We start from the raw sequence: 20,363 nt of genomic DNA, 5'->3' as shown, positions 1-20,363 counted from the left end.
GCTGAAATCTCCAGCTGGTTAGGAAGCTAAAGGTGTGGGAAAATCAGCGGGGCTCAGAGGAGCCGGCAGCTTGCTGGGCTGCTCTCCAACGGGGTGCCCAGAGCTCTGTCAGTTGCTTTTCTCCAGGGGCAGCGATGAATTACAGATGGGAGAGCATAGGGGGTTTACTCACTGAACCAGGAGAGGTCAGCCAGGCCCCCTGGGCTTTTGGGGGAAAACAGATGAAACACGTGGATTCAGGAGGGGGGAGGGGGCGTGACAGCACAGTGGAACTTGAAGCATCTTCTTTCCATCCCCGGGAGACCAACACTGCTTCCCTCTGTCCTCCTATCTCCTTCCCACTGATGATCTGCCACCGGGTGTCCGAAATGGAGCCTGTTGTCGTGGATTGGTGTGATAGCGGAGGTTTCAGGGGTGGGCAGGGGTAACTCCATCCAGTTAACATCAAGGGGAAAGGGGGCAGCGCTAAGTGAGCAGTGCTCCTGGCTGCGCGCTCCGCAGCTGCGTGGGTAGTTGGAAGTGTGCGCGCCTAAAGGGCCCGGAGGCTGCCTCTGTAACTCAACTGTCCCTGACGCTGGACTGAGTGAGAAGGTAAGATTTCTCAACACATTCAGAACAGGATGCCCGCCTTATGCAGTCGCCTGCAGGTTGTCTTGCATCACTCATTTCTGTTGGAACTGTCTAATCCGCAGCCGGCCCCGCCCAGGAGGCCAATATAAACCAGGTGCCTGGGCCCAGAGTCCTGAGCACCCTGGAGGGCAGGCATGGGGCGGGCGGGGCGCCAGTTCCGGGCCCTGCTCTGGAAGAATTGGTTGTGCAGGGTCAGGCACCCGGTGAGTGCTGCATGTCCCCAGGGTTCCGGGGTCGTAGAGGTTGGTGAGGTGGGGGCGAGGGGCTGGTCTGGCTCACTCCACACACTCAGGGAGCTGGGGACATTGGATTATTGAAAACCAGAACCTACCCCCCAGGCTAAAGTATTATTAACAAAAGCTGAGCCTTCCTGACCATCTGCAGCATTCAGTCAGAAAACTGCTAATTTAGAAAAACTTCTTATTTTTTTAAAGGGAATTTGAACTGTACTTGGTACTTTGAGCATCTGTGGTAAAATCTTGTTGAAAGGACAGGGCATTACATCCTTTTAATGCATAAACAGACTATCACAGGTACAGACTGCAAACCAGGAGGCTACACAGCCTAGGTAACCAGAACTGGCAAGAGGCATCCATTCTATTATTCTTTGATGTTGTATGTTTAGTGTTAATTCACATCTCTTGGGAGCTGCATCCAAATTGCATAGCAAGGCTCTCCTAAGTAGACTGAACTTGTTCAAACCAAATTTGTGCTGATGCTACATAAATATCCTGCACAGGTATGTTTTAATGAAGTAGAATCAATGGCTTATTATTACACTTGGCTATGCTTTATTCCTAATGCTACAAGATTAAAATAAACACTTGGAAATATCATTTTCAGTAGAAGTAGACCTACAGTAATATCTGCATCATTTCTGATTTTAAGGTCCACATTTAGCGTATGGAGTTTGTGTATGTGTGTGTGTGTGTATGTATGCTGACCAATTCCTCTTTTGGAAGAAATTCAACGATTGACATTGAATTTCATTTTGCTAAATCCGGATCTGCAAAATATTGTTTCTTCCTCAAAATAATGAAAAAAATGTTTAAAAAAGATGCTTTCTTTCTCATACGAAGATCTTCAGGATGAAAATGATTTCAGTTGGAAATCTGCTCAGAATTTTGAAGGTCAGAAACTAACAAGTCAGACTTTGCTCTTGATGGATTGTCAGTGCACTGGTGTCTGTGAAAGTGGCTTTCAATTTATGAAAAGTGGATTTGATTGACATTTAGTTGGTTTGGGGGAATGAAGGCCTATTTTCCTCTGAAACAATGTTGTGGGTAGAAGATAGGTTCTCAGGCTCCACACTTTCTGCTTTTTGTCAACTGATTTAAACCTCAGGACAGCTCAGTAGGCCAGGACTGTCTCTCCTTCATTATCAGACCCTTGAATTGTTTAAATATTTTCACAACTGAATGCTGCTGAAGTAAATATCCCCATCAGAAATATTTTATGCATTTATTGGTCTGATGACCACTCATTTCAATAGTAGCTCCTGTATCCCATCATTCTTTGCTTTATTTTTCTTAGTATTTATCACCTCATAACACATCATGAATTTACTGATTGGTTCATTTGCTCTGGAACTCGCATTAGATTGTCAGGTCCTTTAGAGCTGAGAGTTTTTTCTGATTTGTTCACCAACATATTCCCCAGCACCCAGAACAGTGCTTGGAACAAAATGAGTGTTCAATGAATATTTATTGAATAAGTGAAAGAAGAAAGGAATATAATATTTATTGCATCTCTGCTGTGTGCTGATAATAGATGCCTGCTGAACCCGACAAAGGTGTGCCCTGCTCTCATGGAGCTACAGGTTAGGACAGAGAAAGTGATGGGGTTTACAAGCACTTGTGTAATGAACCTGCCTTTGGGGAAATATTCCACACATGTCCCTGCACAAATGGGAAGAGATGTTTGCACACAGGCATGCACTGCAGCACTGTGTGTAACAGTAAAGGAGTATTGATGACCCCGGGATTTAGTGCTGAGAACACGTCCCACCTTGCCCTCACTCTTCTCTTGTGCAGGCAGATTTCCTCCCTGTAAAGGGGGATTGAAGGATTAGAGTCAATGCGTGTCACGTGTTTGCAGCAATGTCTAGCATAGGAGTAAGACATGTTTTCTTATTTGGCCAGTTTCAGAGATGGTAGAGATGGGGGTCTCAGACATCCATGGGGGATAGGGGGTGGGAGGTGACCCAGAGGAGTGAGAGAGGAGAGGGATCCAAGAGTAACTTGTGGCTGCTGCCGCATGAGTGGATTGGAATGGAGCCCTGGGGACCACATGCAAGGAGGAGTTCACATCTCCTCACGCGATGGCCTTGCACAGATTGAGGCCAGGGCCCCTCTGGGCGAATGTCTTTGACCTACTTTTCACAGTTTCCTCCTGGTCTCCAATGGTCATCTGTAAATTCTTTGTTCACAGCAGCTTCCCGACTATGAAAATGGGGTGATGGGAAACAGGGTGGGGGGTAGCCAATCTGACTGAGTGACTACATGGCCTCAAATAAATGTTTCCTTAGTGAATAAAACTTGAGCACTGCATGTAAGATGAGTATACCACTGAGAGAAGCATGTTTCTTTTTATATTTACTTTAAAAATCCCTTCATTTTTATTAGATCTTATTATTATAGTTCCTTTAAGAAACCTTTTATTACTGACATTTCAAACAGAGAAAAATAGTAGGAATAGTATAGAATGAATGAATGGGACCCACCACACTTATATTAATTCTTAGTTTTATAGATTTTTGAAATTCTACTGTTCTTGGAAAAAGTCGGTTTTAATGCAAGCACATTTTTATAACTACTTTAAATTACTTATTTTTTCTTTTGAATGTTATTTATTGCACAAACAGCACTATATAACAATAAGGAAAAGTTTAAAAATCACTTAAAATTCCATTATCCAAATGTGTCTGCTACTTTTGTGGTCTTGTCATTTGGTAGGTGTAATACAATATTTTTATGTGATTAAAATGATAGCTTTTTTTTTTGCTTAACATTGAATCACAATATTTTAAAAGTTGCTGCTTAGTCTTCATATTTAATGGTTTTATTGGACAGTAGTTTATCAGTAGGATATGCATAATTTATCCAACTGTATCTTCGTGTTGGGTGTGAACATTCCTCTCAGTGTGCTGTTGAGAGTAACTTCTTGGTGCCTGAAGGATGTGTCTCATGCTGACTCATTGCTCTTGAAGGAATTTCCTGGAGCAGGTTTCTGGTTCAGATGTAGGACACCTGCGTTTGGGCAGGTCAATGGCAGTTGGTGGTGGCCCCAGGGGAGACCAGGTGGGACACTTCTAAGAAACCTTTCCAACACTGACAAATATCCCCTGGCCGTGAGCCATGCTTTTCCACCTGAATTTATGTATTCATTTTTATATCTTTGTCTGTAAGTTGATCTGTCCATTGAGTCTCATTTTAATAATTTAATAACAAGAACCAGATAAAATAATGTAAGCCAAGTGTCTACTGCTTGGATGTCTCCCAGCTCTGCAGTCTTTTGAAGTTTTTCCATGTTTTGTTAAAGAGAGGCTGAATGGTGCTTGCTCACCAGAGATGGCTCAGTTCCTCCAGTCAGCCTGTGGCTCGTGGAGTAGTGACCACCTCTGGGTTGAGGTTGCCTCCTGTGTTCTGCACCTGTGGGAACCTTCCTTTCTGCCCTGCATCTCACCTCCTGTGACTCCCTTCACCCTTGCCAACTCTATCCCCAGCTGGACAAGCCTCTAACTCTTGACCCCTGAAGGAAGGCTCACGCAAGCTTTGGGCTTTGGTGAGCTTTTGCTGAAGACTCGGCTAACAGAGGGTGCTTGGAGTGTGGTTCATTGCAAGGACACCTTCATCCTATAAATCCATGGTCCACTCCCAGCTGTGGGTTGAAGGGAGCTGGTGGAAAGAATAACACTATCCTGGTTACCATTTCACCAACAACACACTTCTGCCTGTCAACACATGTCCAGACCCATGCCCACATGTAAAGGGCTGTCTTCTTTCCATAAAGGACCACCTGTGTGGTAAAACGCACACCTTCTCTTGGACAGAATTATGGTGTCTTGACCAGGGCTCCTCCTTCTGGCTTGGCTATACGAAGCCCCTGATACACGAGGGGGGCCAAGTTCAAGCTTCAACCCTCCCTCTAGCAAACCCCTAGGAAGACCACGCACTCCAGGCTGCATCTGGACTCTGACAACCTCCCATCTAGGCTTTTGTCTACCTATACCTTAGGGCCTGGTCCGTAAAATGCCACCCGGATCTCACTTCCCTTTAACATGTAAAGAGCAAACTCAGTCTCAGGTCTAATTCCTTGAACCCTGAAGACTTCTGTGTGCACATGTCTGAGTTTTCTTTACAGAACAAACCCCTCATATTTCTTGGAGATTTCAGGTGCTAGAAGCCTAACACGGTGTGAAAGAATAATTTCCTTTGGGAAACAACATGTGAAGTGAACTGAAAGTCACTCAATTTTGTCTGACTCTGCGACCTTATGGACTATACAGTCCATGGATTCTCCAGGCCAGAACACTGGAGCGGGTAGCCGTTCCCTTCTTCAGGGGATCTTCCCAACCCGGGGATTGAACCCAGGTCTCCTGCACTGCAGGCAGATTCTTTCCTAGGTAAACAACATGCTGGCCACAATTTCTGTATTTTTCTAGAATTGTGAAAAATTTTAGACATCAAGTCCCAGAAAGTAAAGAAGGTCTTATTTCTTTTGGAAAAGTACTTAAGTCTTAGAGGTTGATGTTTGCTGGTTTTATACTGTTGTTGTTCAGTCTCTAAGTTGTGTCTGACTCTTTGCGACCCTATGAACTGAAGCATACCAAGCTTCCCTGTCCCTTCACTGTCTCCTGGAGTTTGCTCAAACTCATGTCCATTGAGTTGGCGATGCTATCCAATCATCTCATCTTCTGTTGCCCCCTTCTCCACCTGCCCTCAATCTTTCCTAGCATCAAGTTCTTTTCCAATGAATAGATTCTTCGCATCAAGTGGCCAAAGTATTGGAGCCTCAGCTTCAGCACCAGTCCTTCCAATGAATATTCAGGGTTGATTTCCTTTAGGATTGACTGGTTCAATCTACTTGTTATTAAAACTGGAAAACCATTCAGAAGAATTCTGTCCAGCTAAAGAGACAAACCTGACCATCTTTCTACTGGGTATTGCCTCTGTGTACCTCTGCAGGGTCCTCATGGCTGGACTGGTTGCCCTGGGTCCTGGGAGGAAACAAACCCAGTCAGGGAAGGTCAGCAAAGGTTATTTGCATGTGTTCAGTTTACTCAATGCATTGATCTAGGAAACAATGGAGTATGGAAAAGCAGATATCCTTTCAGAGTGTGGGGCAGCCGCAAACTAGGCTGTTTGGGTTTGTTTGCTTTGCCCTCCGGTCTTAATCATGATCTCAGCAGAGCCCTTTCTTTCGTTATGATTTATCTTAATTTGCTTCTAATTCTCTGGCTGTAGCTCGGTTTTCCTCCCTCGCAGTCTTTCAAAGCACTGGTGATTAAATAAACAATGGAACAAAAGGTGATTTTGAAGGGCGCTCCAGGAGTGCCTGCAAAGGAAGCCTCTTATTCAGGGTTTTCTTTGGCTGGAAGTGTTCCTATTGTCCTGTGTCACTGCCTGAGTTTAAGACTGTAAGAATATCCAGTCTTTTTAAGGTATGGAAAACTGATGGGATTTCAAAAGCAAGACATCCAGTTTCTCCTTTTTCCATTTGGTTGTCTTGTCAGGTGAAAAAACAAATCTCTTTGCTTCACTCTTTTGCTGAAATGGTTACCAGCATATTGGAGGAGGGGCTTCCCAGGTGGTGCTAGAGATAAAGAACCTGCCTGCCAATGCAGGAGACATAAGAGACGTGGGTTCGATCCACGGGTTGGGAAGATCCCCTGGAGAAGGAAATGGCAACGCACTCTGGTATTATTGTCTGGAGAATTCCATGGACAGAGGAGCCTATTGGGCTACAGTCCATACGGTTGCAAAGAGTAGGACGTGACTGAGTGACTAACACTTTTACTTTCTTTCATTTGGGAGGGAAAATGACAAGATCTTCATGGGGAAGATTGTTTCTAGGATGGGGGTTTAGCTTCTGTGGGGAAAAAAAATCAACTGAAAACCACAAAACAAGCCCCCTCCTTCTTATTTGATGGAAATCCTGGAGTTCCCCTGGTTTATTTAGTTGTTTTCTTTAGCCTGGATAGGCCTGTATTTTTCAATGATTAGAAAGACTGAAAAAAACCCGAACAAACCAACCTGACCTTCTAGTAACAATAATTGCAGAGACAGAGGCGGAGGACCTTGGGACTTGATTGATGCAATTGTCTTGGAGCTGAGGCTGTCTCCTGGGGAACCTTCTAGACTGAAGAGCGCCTTTTCCAGCCGAGGCTCCAGGGGCCACTTTGTAGGGCCTCGGTCTGAGGTCAGCTCTGTGCTTTCCTCTCCATATGCATCTCCTCTCCCCTTGGTTCTCACCTGCTGGGGACCTTGCTCTCCTGCCCGCCCTCTGCTGCCGCATGTCAGTGCGCTCTGGTCCTGGGTGCGCTCACCAGCAAGGATTGGTTTGAAGATGAAGCTCCTGGCAAGAGTCTGACCTGGATACCCTAGTCTCTCCCACTGCCAATTTGGAAAAGAATCGTTCCTTAGGGCTGGTTGGAGGGGAGCGGAGGCATGGTACCTGCATCTCATCTTGAGCTTTGTCTCAGACTTACAGAATCCCAGCTGAGTGTGGGGCAAGGGGCTGCTGTAACAGCAAAACTGAGGGTGAAAGCAGAGTTGTGCTGTGACCAGGGTGGACCTGTGTGCAGGGAGTCCCTCCTCTGCTCGTCCCCTCTAGCCTGGGTCTGGGTTGTGCTGCCCAGCCCAGTGGCCTCAGACCATTACCTTTAGATCAGGATCCAGACTTGCCTGGTCTCGCCACAGCCTGCCTGGCAGGTTTTCTCGGTCCCATTTTACTGCTGGGGTCTGGAGCCTCACTGCTGGGGACCCCAGGGCTCCCTCGCGACTTCCTCCAGTGAACAGCCTTCAAAACACATGTGCAAAGTTTATTTGTTGAAGGCTAGAGCAGCTGAGTTCCAGAAAGGTTGCACCTGTATGACTGAATAGGAAAAGATGCTACAAACAACAAGGATTTGGAAATTCTTTCTTGCTGGGGGTGGTTTGGCCATCTCCATGGGGAGCTGCTAGAGGGACCTGTCTCTAGTGCAGCCTTATAATCTGTCAGTCTCACAGCTGGTGTGGTGTCAGACCCAGACACACAGGGACTGAACTCCCCTCCTGAGGTGGCTCCCTCATTCCCAGCCTGCTTAAAAAGTAATAGTCTTAGAATAAATCCAAAATAGTAAGATAAGCCAAAGGGAACTCAAATTACCATCCATCTCGAGGGTTTGTGCTACCTGTCGGTGGCTTCTCTCCAGAAGGGATATCAAGTCCCGTGATGTCAGCTGGTGTGTCCAGGTTCTGTCTCACGGCCCTGTCGTTCTCCAGCTATTAGAGTGTGTGTGTCGTCTGTGCTTGCATAGTAAGGCTTATTCAATAATCTACCTTGAGGGTTAGTGTAAGAAGGAGCATTTTATATATATATATATATATATATATAGTTGCTTACAAACTGCCCATTCTCTTCCAGTTTCTTTAACAAATTTTTATTTATTTTAATTTGTTTTAGTCGCAGCATGTGAACGCTTACTCGTGATATGGGATTTAGTTCCCTGACCAGGGATTGTACCTGGGCCCCCAGCACTGAGAACATGGAGTCTCAGCCACTGGACCACCAGGGAAGTCCCTCTTCCAATTTCATAATTAGAGGCCTCACAATTTCTCTTGCTCATTGGTTATTAAGACCTTGCTACCTGTATTACCAGTTTCTACAGCTTGTTGTTCTTTTTTTGTGTTTCCTTATTTTTACTGTTCAGATTAAATTTGTGTATCTTATCTCTCTTTCGCTTTGAAGTCTTTTGTAATTCCCAAACTGCAGGAATTTCATACTTCATTCATCCATAGGTTTGACCAACATTCTCCTACTGTCTTCTAGTTTTTCTACTATTAAATGTACTGTTCTAGACTTCTGTCTACTCAGAGTGCACTTTTGAGCACTGTATAAGGCTTTAATTTATCTTTGTGACAAAATCCAAATTCAGGTGGCCTAACAGTATGGTTGAATGCTTCCTTGCCTCCCTGAACCAAAAAGGTTATTTTGTCATGTTTTGAAACATAGTTGAGTCTATTTTGGACTTCCCATGCTATTGCATGTGCTTTCCATGCATATCTGTTCTTGCACCAATTTCATTTTTTAGAAAGCATCTATACTTTAATATGGGCTCCCCTGATGGCTCAGCAGGTAAAGAATCCGCCTGAAGTACAGGACACACAGGAGGCTTGGATTTGATTCCTGACACAGGAAGGTCCCCTGGAGGGTGAAAATGGTGACCCACTCCAGTATTCTTCCCTGGGAAATCCCATGGACAGAGGAGCCTGGCAGGCTATAGTCTGTGGGGTCCCAAACAGTCGATGCAACTGAGCAACTGACTCATGCACGCACACTTCAGTATGTTCTATTATACTGTTTTTGTAGGATTATAATCTTTCATAGCTCTTCTTTGCTTTTGGAGCGTATATGCTCACCAATTATATTTTAGCATCATTTTTGAGTTAAAAATGATACCAGTTAGAATTTGGATCAGAATTGTGTTTGATGTGAACAGGTGCTTGAGGGGAGAGGGTGGTCTCAGCCCTCCTCTCCTGTGCCTTATGGTCATCTTGGCCATCTCTGTCCCTGTGGATGGAGCATTCGATCCCTGGATGTGCTTCCCTTTGCCTTTTTCCTTGCCTGTAACCTTCGCCTCCTTTCGGCTGTAGCCTTCTGTATGACTTAGCTATGGCAAGAAACAATATCAAAATCACTTTGGTGGGGGGTAGGTATTTTCCAATTGTCTCCTTAGAAGCATCCATTGAATTGGAATTTTTGTTTCAAAAAGTCTGCACATCTACTGCTTTGAAACAAATAATTCACCTGACTTCTGGAAAGGTTGCACCGGTGTGTGCCTCCTAACAGTGTTCCCTTTAACTTGGGTGACCTGTTTGCTTGTTTCCTTCGAGTCCTTGAGGGAAGAATTTATTTCTCATTCATTTTTATGACTCACTCCGAACTCTCCCCACCAGCGCTGAAAAGAATGAAGTGTTCAATGAATGTTATTTTTTAAATTAAAAAAAATTTTAAATTAATTTTTATTGGTGTATAGTTGCTTTACAATGTTGCATTAGTTTCTGCTGTACAGCAAAGTGAATCAGCTATATGCATTTAAATGAATGTTTAATGTATGGGTTTGAAAGAAAAGCAATTGTTTTTCAATGTAAAGCTTAAAAAATCAAGGAAAGAGAGTGTTTATTCATTTCTCCCTTTCAGTACCAAACTAACTCCATAACCAACTTAAAGGTTTACAGAAGGTCCTCTTGGGCGGGAAGTTTACACTCTGAAGGAGGGACTGTCGGAAACCCTGGCTCTGAGCAGCACGGGGCTTGGACCAGCTCAGCTGATGGTTGCCATAGGACTGGCTCATTCTTTGTGTGAACCCACTTCTCTTGCAGTGTTTTATAGCAGGGAGCTTATAATACTTCTGGGAAAGTCTCCTTTCTCGAGTGCCTGGCATCCAGAAACCTGAGCACTCCAAAGAGACACAATAGAATTTCAATCGTATTGCAAAGCCCTTTGTTTCCAAGGAGAAGGGTGGCAGCATAATTATAGGTTGGACTTCAGCTTCCTCGATATTTGAAACTTACTAGGCTGTTTTCCTCTTCTCAGCGAGATCTCAGAGATCTTGTGACCTGCTCCTCCCTCCAAGGAGCCTGCTTTCCTTCTTCATTTGTTTACAATTTTGCTGTTTGTCCCCAGGCGTTTTATTCTTTGTGGTTTTCAGCTGTGATCAAACCCACATGCTACCAGAGCAACTTGGAGATTTTAAAAAAAGGTTTAAACTCAGTCTGTAAGATATTTTGTTCAAGTGAGATGGAAAATTAGCGTATTTAATTTGCAGGCATGAGGCTCAGTCTCCAGAATCAGGTTCCATCACAAACAGGTTCAGGGGCTCCAGGGAAAAGAATTTTCTCCGTGGTCCCCAGTGTGTGAAACCAGTACAGTGTTTCCTGCCTCACTGATGCTGGGAGGATAAAGTGATGGATGAATGAGCACTCTTGAGCACTCAGGGCGATGACAACAAATGGTTGGAGGAAGGCCTGGTCCTCTTTACAGCTGTGTCTGTAGCATTGCCTCCTTGTTGTGGGGCTGGAGGCTGGGCTCCACATGCTTCACTCCTGGAGGCGCTTCACTCCTTCCTTCTGGGCGAGGATTCTGGTCCTGTGTGTTCCCTGCTGTTTCCCCAGCCCTTATGAGCTGTACACGCCGCCTCATGAAGGAATTGGTTCACTTGATTTACTGCTCTAGTGCACCAGTATTTTATTGATCCATCCTCCTATTCTTTCTTTATTTTTTCTGCATGACTTCCTCCAATTTTTTCATTCACAAATAATACTATTGTAAGCAGTCTTGAACACACCTTTGGAAAACAAGTGTAATACCTTCTCAAAAAGTGCATCTTATGTTGGCCTTTCTTTATAGGTTAAAACTAGTCTAATATAGGGAGTTCCTTGGTGGTCTAGTGGTTAGGATTCTGCGCTTTCACTGCTGTGGCCTGGATTTAGTCCCTGTATTTCTATCAATTGTTACTTTATATATATTGACTACATTTGTTAAGCATATAAATGTGTAAAATTTTATAGCTTCCTATCGTAACACCTCTTTTATTATTTAGTGATCCTCTCTGTATATAATAATGCTCTGTGTCTTCAAGTCTCTTGTTTGATATCACTGTAGTTCATTTATTATTTACCTACTGTATCTTTTTCATCTCTACTTTCATCTGTTCTGTATCCTTATGTTGAATAAACTGGTTTCTGGTTATCTGAAAAGTTTCTTTTACGCTCATTTTTGAGAGATGAGTTTTCTGGGTCCACAATTCTAGATCAACCAAGTTTCTCCAAGGACTCTAAAGATATTTGATTGTCTTCTGGTTTCCTGCTATTAGTGAGTTTTTGGTAAGCCTCATATTCCTTTGAAGTCATGTGTTGTTATTATTTGTATGGCTATTGAGATTTTCTCTTTGACTTCTGTATTTGAAGTTATTAATGTGAATTTCTGTTTCCTGGTACATATTCTCTTTCCTTTATTAGTGAAATTTGTGTATTTTATATGTCCTGGAAAATTCTCAGCCATTAGATATTTAAATATTGCCTCACCTGCTTTCTCACCAGTCCCCTTGAGGGAAATTGTTCCTTTGTAATTCAGTCTTAAAGATTCAACTCATGACTTCTTATTTCTCTTTAATTAATTTTTTTTGGTCAGTTCCTCTTTCCAAGTCTTTGGAGATTTCTTTTTACTCTCTCATTTCTGTAAGATCAGTAATACAATAAAACTATATTTTTTTCCAGCAGGCGTTGCCCGATTGTTGTGGTCAGCATAACATCTGAAGCAAAGTGATACTGGATTTTTAATTTGGTCCCATTTTCATTTCAGCTGGATTTCATTGCTAAGCCTTTTTTTATCTCCTCAAGGTTCATAGTTAATAATTATCTGTGTTCTTTTACCGTGTTTGAGTCATTTCTAGTGAGGTAGATGAACCTAGAGCCTGTTGTAGAGAGTGAAGTAAGTCAGAAAAAGAAAAACAAATACCTTATATTAACACATATGTATGGAATTGAGAAAAATGGTACTAATGAGCCTATTTGCAGGGCAGGAACAGAGATGCAGACATAGAGAACAGACTAGATACAGTGGGGAAAGGAGAGGGTGGGACAAATTGAGAGAGTAGCATTGAAACATATACATTACCATTTGTAAAACAGATAGCTAATGGAAAGTTGCTCTATAACACAGAGAGCTCAATGTGGAACTCTGTGACAACCTAGAGGGGTGGACTAGGGTAGGGGTGGGGAGGAGGTTCGGGGGGGGGGGATGCATGTATATCTATGGCTGATTCATGTTGTTGTATGGCAGACGCCAACACAATATTGTAAAGCAATTATATTCTAATTAAAAATAAAAAAATTATCTGTGTTCTTTTATGGTTGTGAATGTATGTATGTTGGTTTTTATTTAAGGATCATTTTGGCTATGTATCACATGATTATCATGCTTTCTTTCTCTTAGAACTTTGTAAATATTGATGCATCATTATCTAGCACTGAATATTTTGAGGACATGTTTGAGGCCAGGTAGGTATCTTTCCTCCTTTGTGGATATTTCCGTAGGTGTGACCTAGAGCCAGACATTCTGGAATGAGAAATCAAGTGGGCCTTAGGAAGCATCGCTACAAACAAAGCTAGTGGAGGTGATAGAATTCCAGTTGAACTATTTCACATCCTAAAAGATGATACTGTGAAAGTGCTGCATCCAATATTCCAGCAAATTTGGAAAACTCAGCAGTGGCCACAGGACTGGAAAAGGTTTCAGTTTTCATTCCAATCCCAAAGAAAGGCAATGCCAAAGAATGTTCAAACTACTGCACAGTTGTACTCAACTCACATGCTAGCAAAGTAATGCTCAATTCTCCAAGCCAGACTTCAACAGTACATGAACCCTGAACGTCCAGATATTCAAGTTGGATTTAGAAAAGGCAGCGGCACCAGAGATCAAATTGCCAACATCTGTTGGATCATTGAAAAAGCAAGAGAGTTCCAGAAAAACATCTACTCCTGCTTTATTGACTACACCAAAGCCCTTGACTGTGTGGATCACCAGAAACTGTGGATTATTCTTAAAGAGATGGGAATAGCAGACCAACTTACCTGCCGCCTGAGAAACCTGTATGCAGGTCAGGAAGCAACAGTTAGAACTGGACACAGAACAGACTGGTTCCAAATTGGGAAAGGAGTCTGTCAAGGCTCTGTATTGTCACCCTGCCTATTTAACTTATATGCAGAGGAATATATCATGCGAAATGCCAGGCTGGATAAAGCACAAGCAGGAATTAAGATTGCTGGGAGAAATATCAATAACCTCAGATATGCAAATGACACCACCCTTATGGCAGAAAGTGAAGAAGAACTAAAGAGCCTCTTGAGGAAAGTGAAAGAGGCAAGTGAAAAAGTTGGCTTAAAACTCAACGTTCAAAAAACTAATCTGATCATGGCATCAGATCCCATCACTTCATGGCAAATAGATGGGGAAACAATGAGAGATTTGATTTTCTTGGGCTCCAAAATCACTGCAGTCATGAAATTAAAAGACACTTGCTCCTTGGAAGAAAAGTTATGACCAACCTAGACAGCATATTAAAATGCAGACACATTACTTTGCCGACAAAGGTCCGTCTAGTCAAAACTATGGTTTTTTCAGTAGTCATGTATGGATGTGAGAGCTGCACTATAAAGAAAGCTGAGCACCGAAGAATTGGTGCTTTTGAACTGTGGTGTTGGAGAAGACTCTTGAGAGTCGCTTGGACTGCAAGAAGATCCAACCAGTCCATCCTAAAGGAAATCAGTCCTGAATATTCATTGGAAGGACTGATGCTGAAGGTGAAACTCCAATCCTTTGGCCACCTGATGCGAAGAACTGACTCATTGGAAAAGACACTGATGCTGGGAAAGATTGAAGGCAGGAGGAGAAGGGGACGACAGAGGATGAATTGATCAGATGACAACTCCTTCTCAACGGACATGAGTTTGAGCCAGCTCCAGAGTTTGGTGATGAACAGGGAAGCCTGGCGTGCTGCAGTCCGTGGGGTTGCAAAGAGTCAGAAACGACTGAGAGACTGAACTGAACTGAGTATTTTTTCTTCATCTTGGGAGTTCAATAGCTATAGGTCAACTGTAGCTTGTTTTTTTTTGTTTGTTTTTGAATTACAGCACATTCTTTCAGTCTTGAGACAAAATTTTCATCAGAGTTTTTTCTGTTTTAGGGGAATCCTACTGTTATATCTTTGAGCATATTTTTCATTACATTTGTTGGATTCTCTGTTTTAAGTATAGCAGTTATCATTATATTGTGGAGTTTTTGCTTTTCCAAAGCTGATTCTAGTAGCTTATTGTGTTAACATTTTGCCTTTAAAACATTTTTTAAGAATTCACTGTTGTTATCTCAAACTGTTTCTCTAATGAAGAAATTAAATTTAACCAGTGTCTGTGCTCTTTTTTCTGGTTTCTAAATCATTTAGAATTCCACAGTAATGTTTTTTGTTGTTTTTTTTCCCTTAGATCTGTAACCACTGTTTTCATTTAGCATCTTGTTCCTAAGCTCTTATTTCCTGAATGTTTGTTCTTATTACATTGTTCTTTATGAAACAGGTATAAAGAAAGTCTTCATGTTATTTGTGTTAACTTCTTTTCCAGTCATGCTCCTTGACTCTCTTTTGCTTTGTTTCCCTTCACAATGTTTAGACAGCTGTTTTTCTTTTCATCGGAATCATCTTTGGGCAACTTAGCCCAGGTGTTGTATTTGTCCTTGACTCTCTTTTCAATAAACCCGAGACAAGTTTGATCTCTCCCTCAAACTTGAGTGCAGTGTCTGAGCAAATCCTTCATGTGCCAGTTTTCTCCAGCAGGAAGGAGAGAGGCTGGGGAGCTGGTGGGGATGATGTGCAGTCGTGTTAGCCTTGCTGGGCTCCGAGCTTTCTTTCAACATGTTGTCACGGCTGTGTCCAACTCTTTGTAACCTCATGAACTGTGGCCAGCCAGGCTCCTTGTCCATGGAATTCTCCAGGCAAGAATACCGGAGTGGGTTGCCATCCCCCTCTCCAGGGGATCTTCTAGACCCAAGGATCAAATGCGGGTCTCCTGCATTGCAGGCAGATTCTTTACCATCTGAGCCACCAGAGAAGCCCTCCTTCAACATGTTGTTAGACGTTTTATACTGTATTCACCTATCCAGTTAGGGAAGTTATTCTCTGACTGTGGATTCTTTTCTCATTTTTGTGTATAGCCTAGGGAGCGTCTCCAGCAGTTAGCTCCTTGTTCACTTTCTGTGTGTCATTCGAGTATCCCCAGCAGCAATTTCCTCACTCCTGGGGTCAGAAGAAGGAGAAAAGGGGATTCCTTCAGAGCACCTGACTCCACAGACGAGTGTGGTAGGGAGAGTCAGTGGCTCTGGAGACTCTGGGCCGAGTTGGGACTGAGCCCTGGTGGGTGATCCCCCGTTAGGCAGGTGACCCCTCTCCTCATCTCCTCTACCTTTGTTCCTTTTCATTTTTCTCTCTCTTATGGTGTCTGGAGAAAGGACAAGTCTGTGAGGAGATTTCAATATACTATTTCACCCAGGGCTCCTTTATGTGTACACTTGTGTGTGTGTATTGTTAAGGGCTCCCCCCAAATGCTGTAGTGTTCTGAGGGAACTGAGGGCAGAGCACCCATAACCATCACTGTGGGATGTGGAATTTGGGCTACAGAACAGGTATTTGTGCACTTCCGGGGGGAGCTTCTCTCCTGGCACTCATGGTAGGAAGAGGGGACTTTGTGGTTGTTTGAAAGAAGGGTCCCTATTTCGTGAGCACTAGTGGGACTTCCAGAAGGTTGTCTTTCTCGAGAACAGAGCCTCCAGCAGTATCTCCTTCTGGCTGCCTCTAACACAGCTCTGGGACCCCTTCCTGCCACTAAGAAGCCGTGACTAGGGGGCCTGCAGCGTGGGAAACCTGGGGAAGCACAAAACGTATCAGAAAGCACAAAAATTAACCAGAAAGCAAGATTCAAGGACAATAATAACACATGAGAAGGAAAACATGACACAAAAATATGATGAGAGGGAGGACACTGCTTTTATGCCCCCGCGGAAAAGTAGTCCCGAAAAAGGAGGTGATTCACTCACTCACAAGGGACAACCACACAACACACCTGGGTCCGTGCATAGTTTTCTTTTGAACCAAGGGATTTCTAATTCAGACCAGTAGAAGATTTCTCCTACCGTTGCTTCTCAGAGGGTCACTGACTGGCTTGTAAATAAGAAAAACTGAGTTACTATAATTTTATGTTTAATTGGAGTTCTACTTTTATTTCAAGATCTTCAGAGAAACTTTTCAATTGTAAGTGTTTTATTTATTTATTGGTAGATAAGAAGTGGATTTATTTGGAGAGAAACACACCCCACAGAGTGTGGGCCATCTCACAAGGAGAGAACAGCTGAGTTTTATTTATTTTTAAAATATTATTCTCATTTGAAACTAGAGATTTGCCTTTGATTTTATGACTGGGATGACAAATATTCATAATTTCACAGTTGCCATTGCCTATTTTAATTTGGCCTTGACAAGATCCTTTAAATTATGGCGGTTTTTATGTGTAGAGAAAAACTATAGATACTAAAAATAAAAACATTGATAAACTGATTGATTAAACATTGATAAACATTGATAAACTAAAAGATTTAGACAAGGGACTTCCCTGGTGGTCCAGTGGTTAAGAATCTGCCTTGCAATGCAGGGGACGCAGTTCAGTTTCTGGTTGGGGAACTAAGATCCCACATGCTGTGGAGATACTAAGCCCTAGTTCTGGAACTACTGAGCCCTCAAGCCACAACTAGAGAGTCCATGTGCTGCAAGGAGAGATCCTGCTTGCCACAACTAAGATCCAAATAAATAAATATTTCAAAAAAGATTTAGACAATAAAAAGTCTAATAAACAGTTGGGGAAAATATTTTTATTGATGACATTTGGTTATATCTACGCATTAAAATCTAAATTAAAAAATCATATATACTTTGACTCAAAAATCTTGTTTAACAGTGCTACCTCACAAATATACTAACAAAAGTCAGCCAAATGTACAGAAAGCTCACAATAGCACTGGTGCCAAACAGAAAACTTTGCAAATTCCATAACTGGGTGATTGGTTAAATAAATTAAAATTTACCGTATCTACTTATGTTGTCTTTAAAAACAATGGGGCTGATCTACAAGTACTGATCCAAAAAAATTGTTTCTAAAAGTATTTGTTACATTTATTTATGTTTGTAAAAAATGAGTTAAGAAAACTGTGTAAATCTTTTGGGAGAATGATTGTATTCTTCCTGTACTTTTTGAAGACCCTAACCATGCATCTATTTGTGAATTTATAATATCAAAAGGGGTGGGACTTCCCTGGTGGTCCAGTGGCTAAGAGTCTGTGCTCCCAACGCAGGGGGCCCAGGTTCAATCCCTGGTCAGGGAACTAGACCCTATAAGTCACAGCTAACAGTTCACATGCCATAATGAAGACCGAGGATGCCACGTGTGCAAGTAAGACCTGGTGCAACCAGATAAATAAATGTTGAAATAAAAGGGTCTATATGAATCTTGACTCTATGAGCCATTTTCAGTTTTCTTTATACTTGTTTGTCTTAAAAAAAGGTTATCTTATATTATTAGTGGCTTCCCTGGTGGCTCAACTGGTAAAAATTTTATTATTCTATTTTTAACATTTTATTATTTATTTTTAATTATTATTTAAATTATATAAAAATTAATAACAAAATAATTATATTATTATAATAAATATTGTTAAATGTTATTTAAAATGTTATTATTAACATTTTATTATTTATTAATAATAAAAATTTTATTACTAACTTTTTTCAACCTCCCCAATTAATTATGTATTTATTCTTCCTAATGAGGTCAAGTTATTGTTTAATCTGAGGTATATTTTCAATCTTGCACATTTATATTTAGCTAGAATTAATTACAGACACCCCATTATCCCTGTACTTCAAGAAATGACTCATTTGTTACAGAGAATGAACAGGGGACTTAAGTTCTTCTGCAGAGTGTTTGACCTTTGTAATTAAACCAATTAATTTGGTTTAATTACTATCCTTTGAGCCAGAGGAATGAAAGTTATGGCCAACCTAGACAGCATATTAAAAAGCAGCAACGTTACTTTGCCAACAAAGGTCTGTTCTAGTCAAGGCTATGGTTTTTCCAGTAGTCTAGTCATGTATGGATGTGAGAGTTGGACTATAAAGAAAGCTGAGCACCAAAGAATTGATGCTTTTGAGCTGTGGTGTTGGAGAAGACTCTTGAGAGTCCCTAGGGCTGCAAGGAGATCCAACCAGTCCATCCTAAAGGAGATCAGTCCTGGGTGTTCACTGGAAGGACTGATGTTGAAGCTGAAACTCCAATCCTTTGGCCACCTGATGTGAAGAGCTGACTCATTTGAAAAGACTCTGATGCTGGGAAAGATTGAAGGTGGGAGAAGGGGATGACAGAAGATGAGATGATTGGATGGCATCACTGACTCAATAGACATGGGGTTGAGTAAACTCTGGGAGTTGGTGATGGACAGGGAGGCCTGGTTTGCTGCAGTCCATGGGGTTGCAAAGAGTTGGACATGACCGAGTGACTGAACTGAACTGAACTGAGCCAGAGGGTGCCCTCCCTCGAACAATTCTCTATTATCGGGGTGGGTGATGTTGGTTTTCAGCACTTTCTCAGAGAACTTTCCATAAAGATACAGTTTCTGGCACAAGAAATAGTTCCTCATGACTCATTTCCAACAGTGTGCTTTCTTTTCTTCTTCAATTACATCAGGGATGGAAACATTCTTTCCCACCTGAGTTTTGTCTTTATGGTTTCAGACCACATGTGCTCACCTGATCACACAGGTCTGTTTGCTGGACCTTCTGGGGAAAGGCTGGGACAAAGGCATAAGATGTAGGGCCATGGTAGCTCAAAGACTAATGCAGTAAAGTGACAGGAAGTTCACTTTAGGTCAAAGCATCATGATTTTGGAGTCTGAAAGAACAAGACATGCTTTTTCATGTTGACAGCATCCTTAACTTCCTAACCTGCAGATTCTTAGGTTTTTGTCCGTGCCATTATTGAATGCCTTGCTTGGTCTGTGTCTGGCTATAAACTTTTGTATTTATAAACTGAGTGGAAGCCAACAGAAGAACATTATGCACCAGAAACCAAATGAGGAATGTTGGCAATAAAAATAATCTTGTGATAATTGAGGATTTTCTATTAATTTTTCATTAGGCTATTCCTTAGGAGTTTCCTTCTTAAATAATTAAATTTTGTTTATCAATGTCAGTTCCTTTTCTTTTGACTTTGAAAATTCAGGATTATACAAATTACTGCAATCCGTATGAGTGGCTCTTTTGCAATCTGTGTCAAGAGATTTGATTCCAATAATCTGACTTTTCACAGTTTGTTCCAATCTCAAGAAAGTAATTTAAAAGAAAATTACTTTTACAAAAAAACTTATTGACAAAAAATGTAAATTATGATATGTTCATTTGTAAGAATGTTACATAACCAGTAAGATGATAGTTAAAAACAGTGTGTGGCAACACTTGCAATATTCATAAGATGAAACCAAGTGTCTGCCACCACCAACTCTGGAAAAATATCTACTTGGATGGAAAAGTCAGACATGTTAAAGAAATGAGAAAAATAAAAATAGTGAATTTGTTGGAATGTGAGAAATACGGATGAAATTATTTGTTTAATTTCTTTAATGTCATAAGTTCTTCAATAAATAAAAATGTGGAGAAAAGGGGGAGGAACAGAAGCCAGGTCTGGTAGGAGAAGCACAAGGAGCTGAGAGTTGTGGATCTGGAAACAGTGAACATGGGCCATCTCTGTGCGGCCCATCTCAAATGATTGTTCTTAGGGACACACGGGAGGGATGACAGCGATTTCCTTTAAAGAAAGCCTGGTCTGGCCCATGAAACTTCCTTCAACAGATGGAGATCTCATAATGCTTTGTGATTCATT

At 41.9% G+C, this 20,363-nt stretch overlaps 1 protein-coding gene and 1 non-coding gene across 2 annotated transcripts in view; both read left to right on the top strand.

Moving 5' to 3' along the window:
* Positions 1 to 764: 764 nt before the first annotated feature.
* Positions 765 to 20,363, top strand: part of ABCA13 (ATP binding cassette subfamily A member 13) — a 413,377-nt gene continuing 393,778 nt past the window's right edge. Inside the window, exon 1 of the mRNA XM_081536362.1 lies at positions 765 to 833. Coding sequence (XP_081392488.1) covers positions 765 to 833 — 69 coding nt within the window. The remainder of the gene's footprint in view (positions 834 to 20,363) is intronic.
* TRNAG-CCC (transfer RNA glycine (anticodon CCC)) lies at positions 17,742 to 17,814 on the top strand. The gene has a single exon. It is a non-coding gene; the product is annotated as a tRNA-Gly (tRNA).

The sequence above is a fragment of the Giraffa tippelskirchi genome, chromosome 10 (genome assembly GCF_054371585.1).
Source record: "Giraffa tippelskirchi isolate mGirTip1 chromosome 10, T2T-mGirTip1v1.2.pri, whole genome shotgun sequence".
NCBI classification, from domain to species: domain Eukaryota; kingdom Metazoa; phylum Chordata; class Mammalia; order Artiodactyla; family Giraffidae; genus Giraffa; species Giraffa tippelskirchi.
This window is presented reverse-complemented; position numbering and strand designations above follow the sequence as displayed.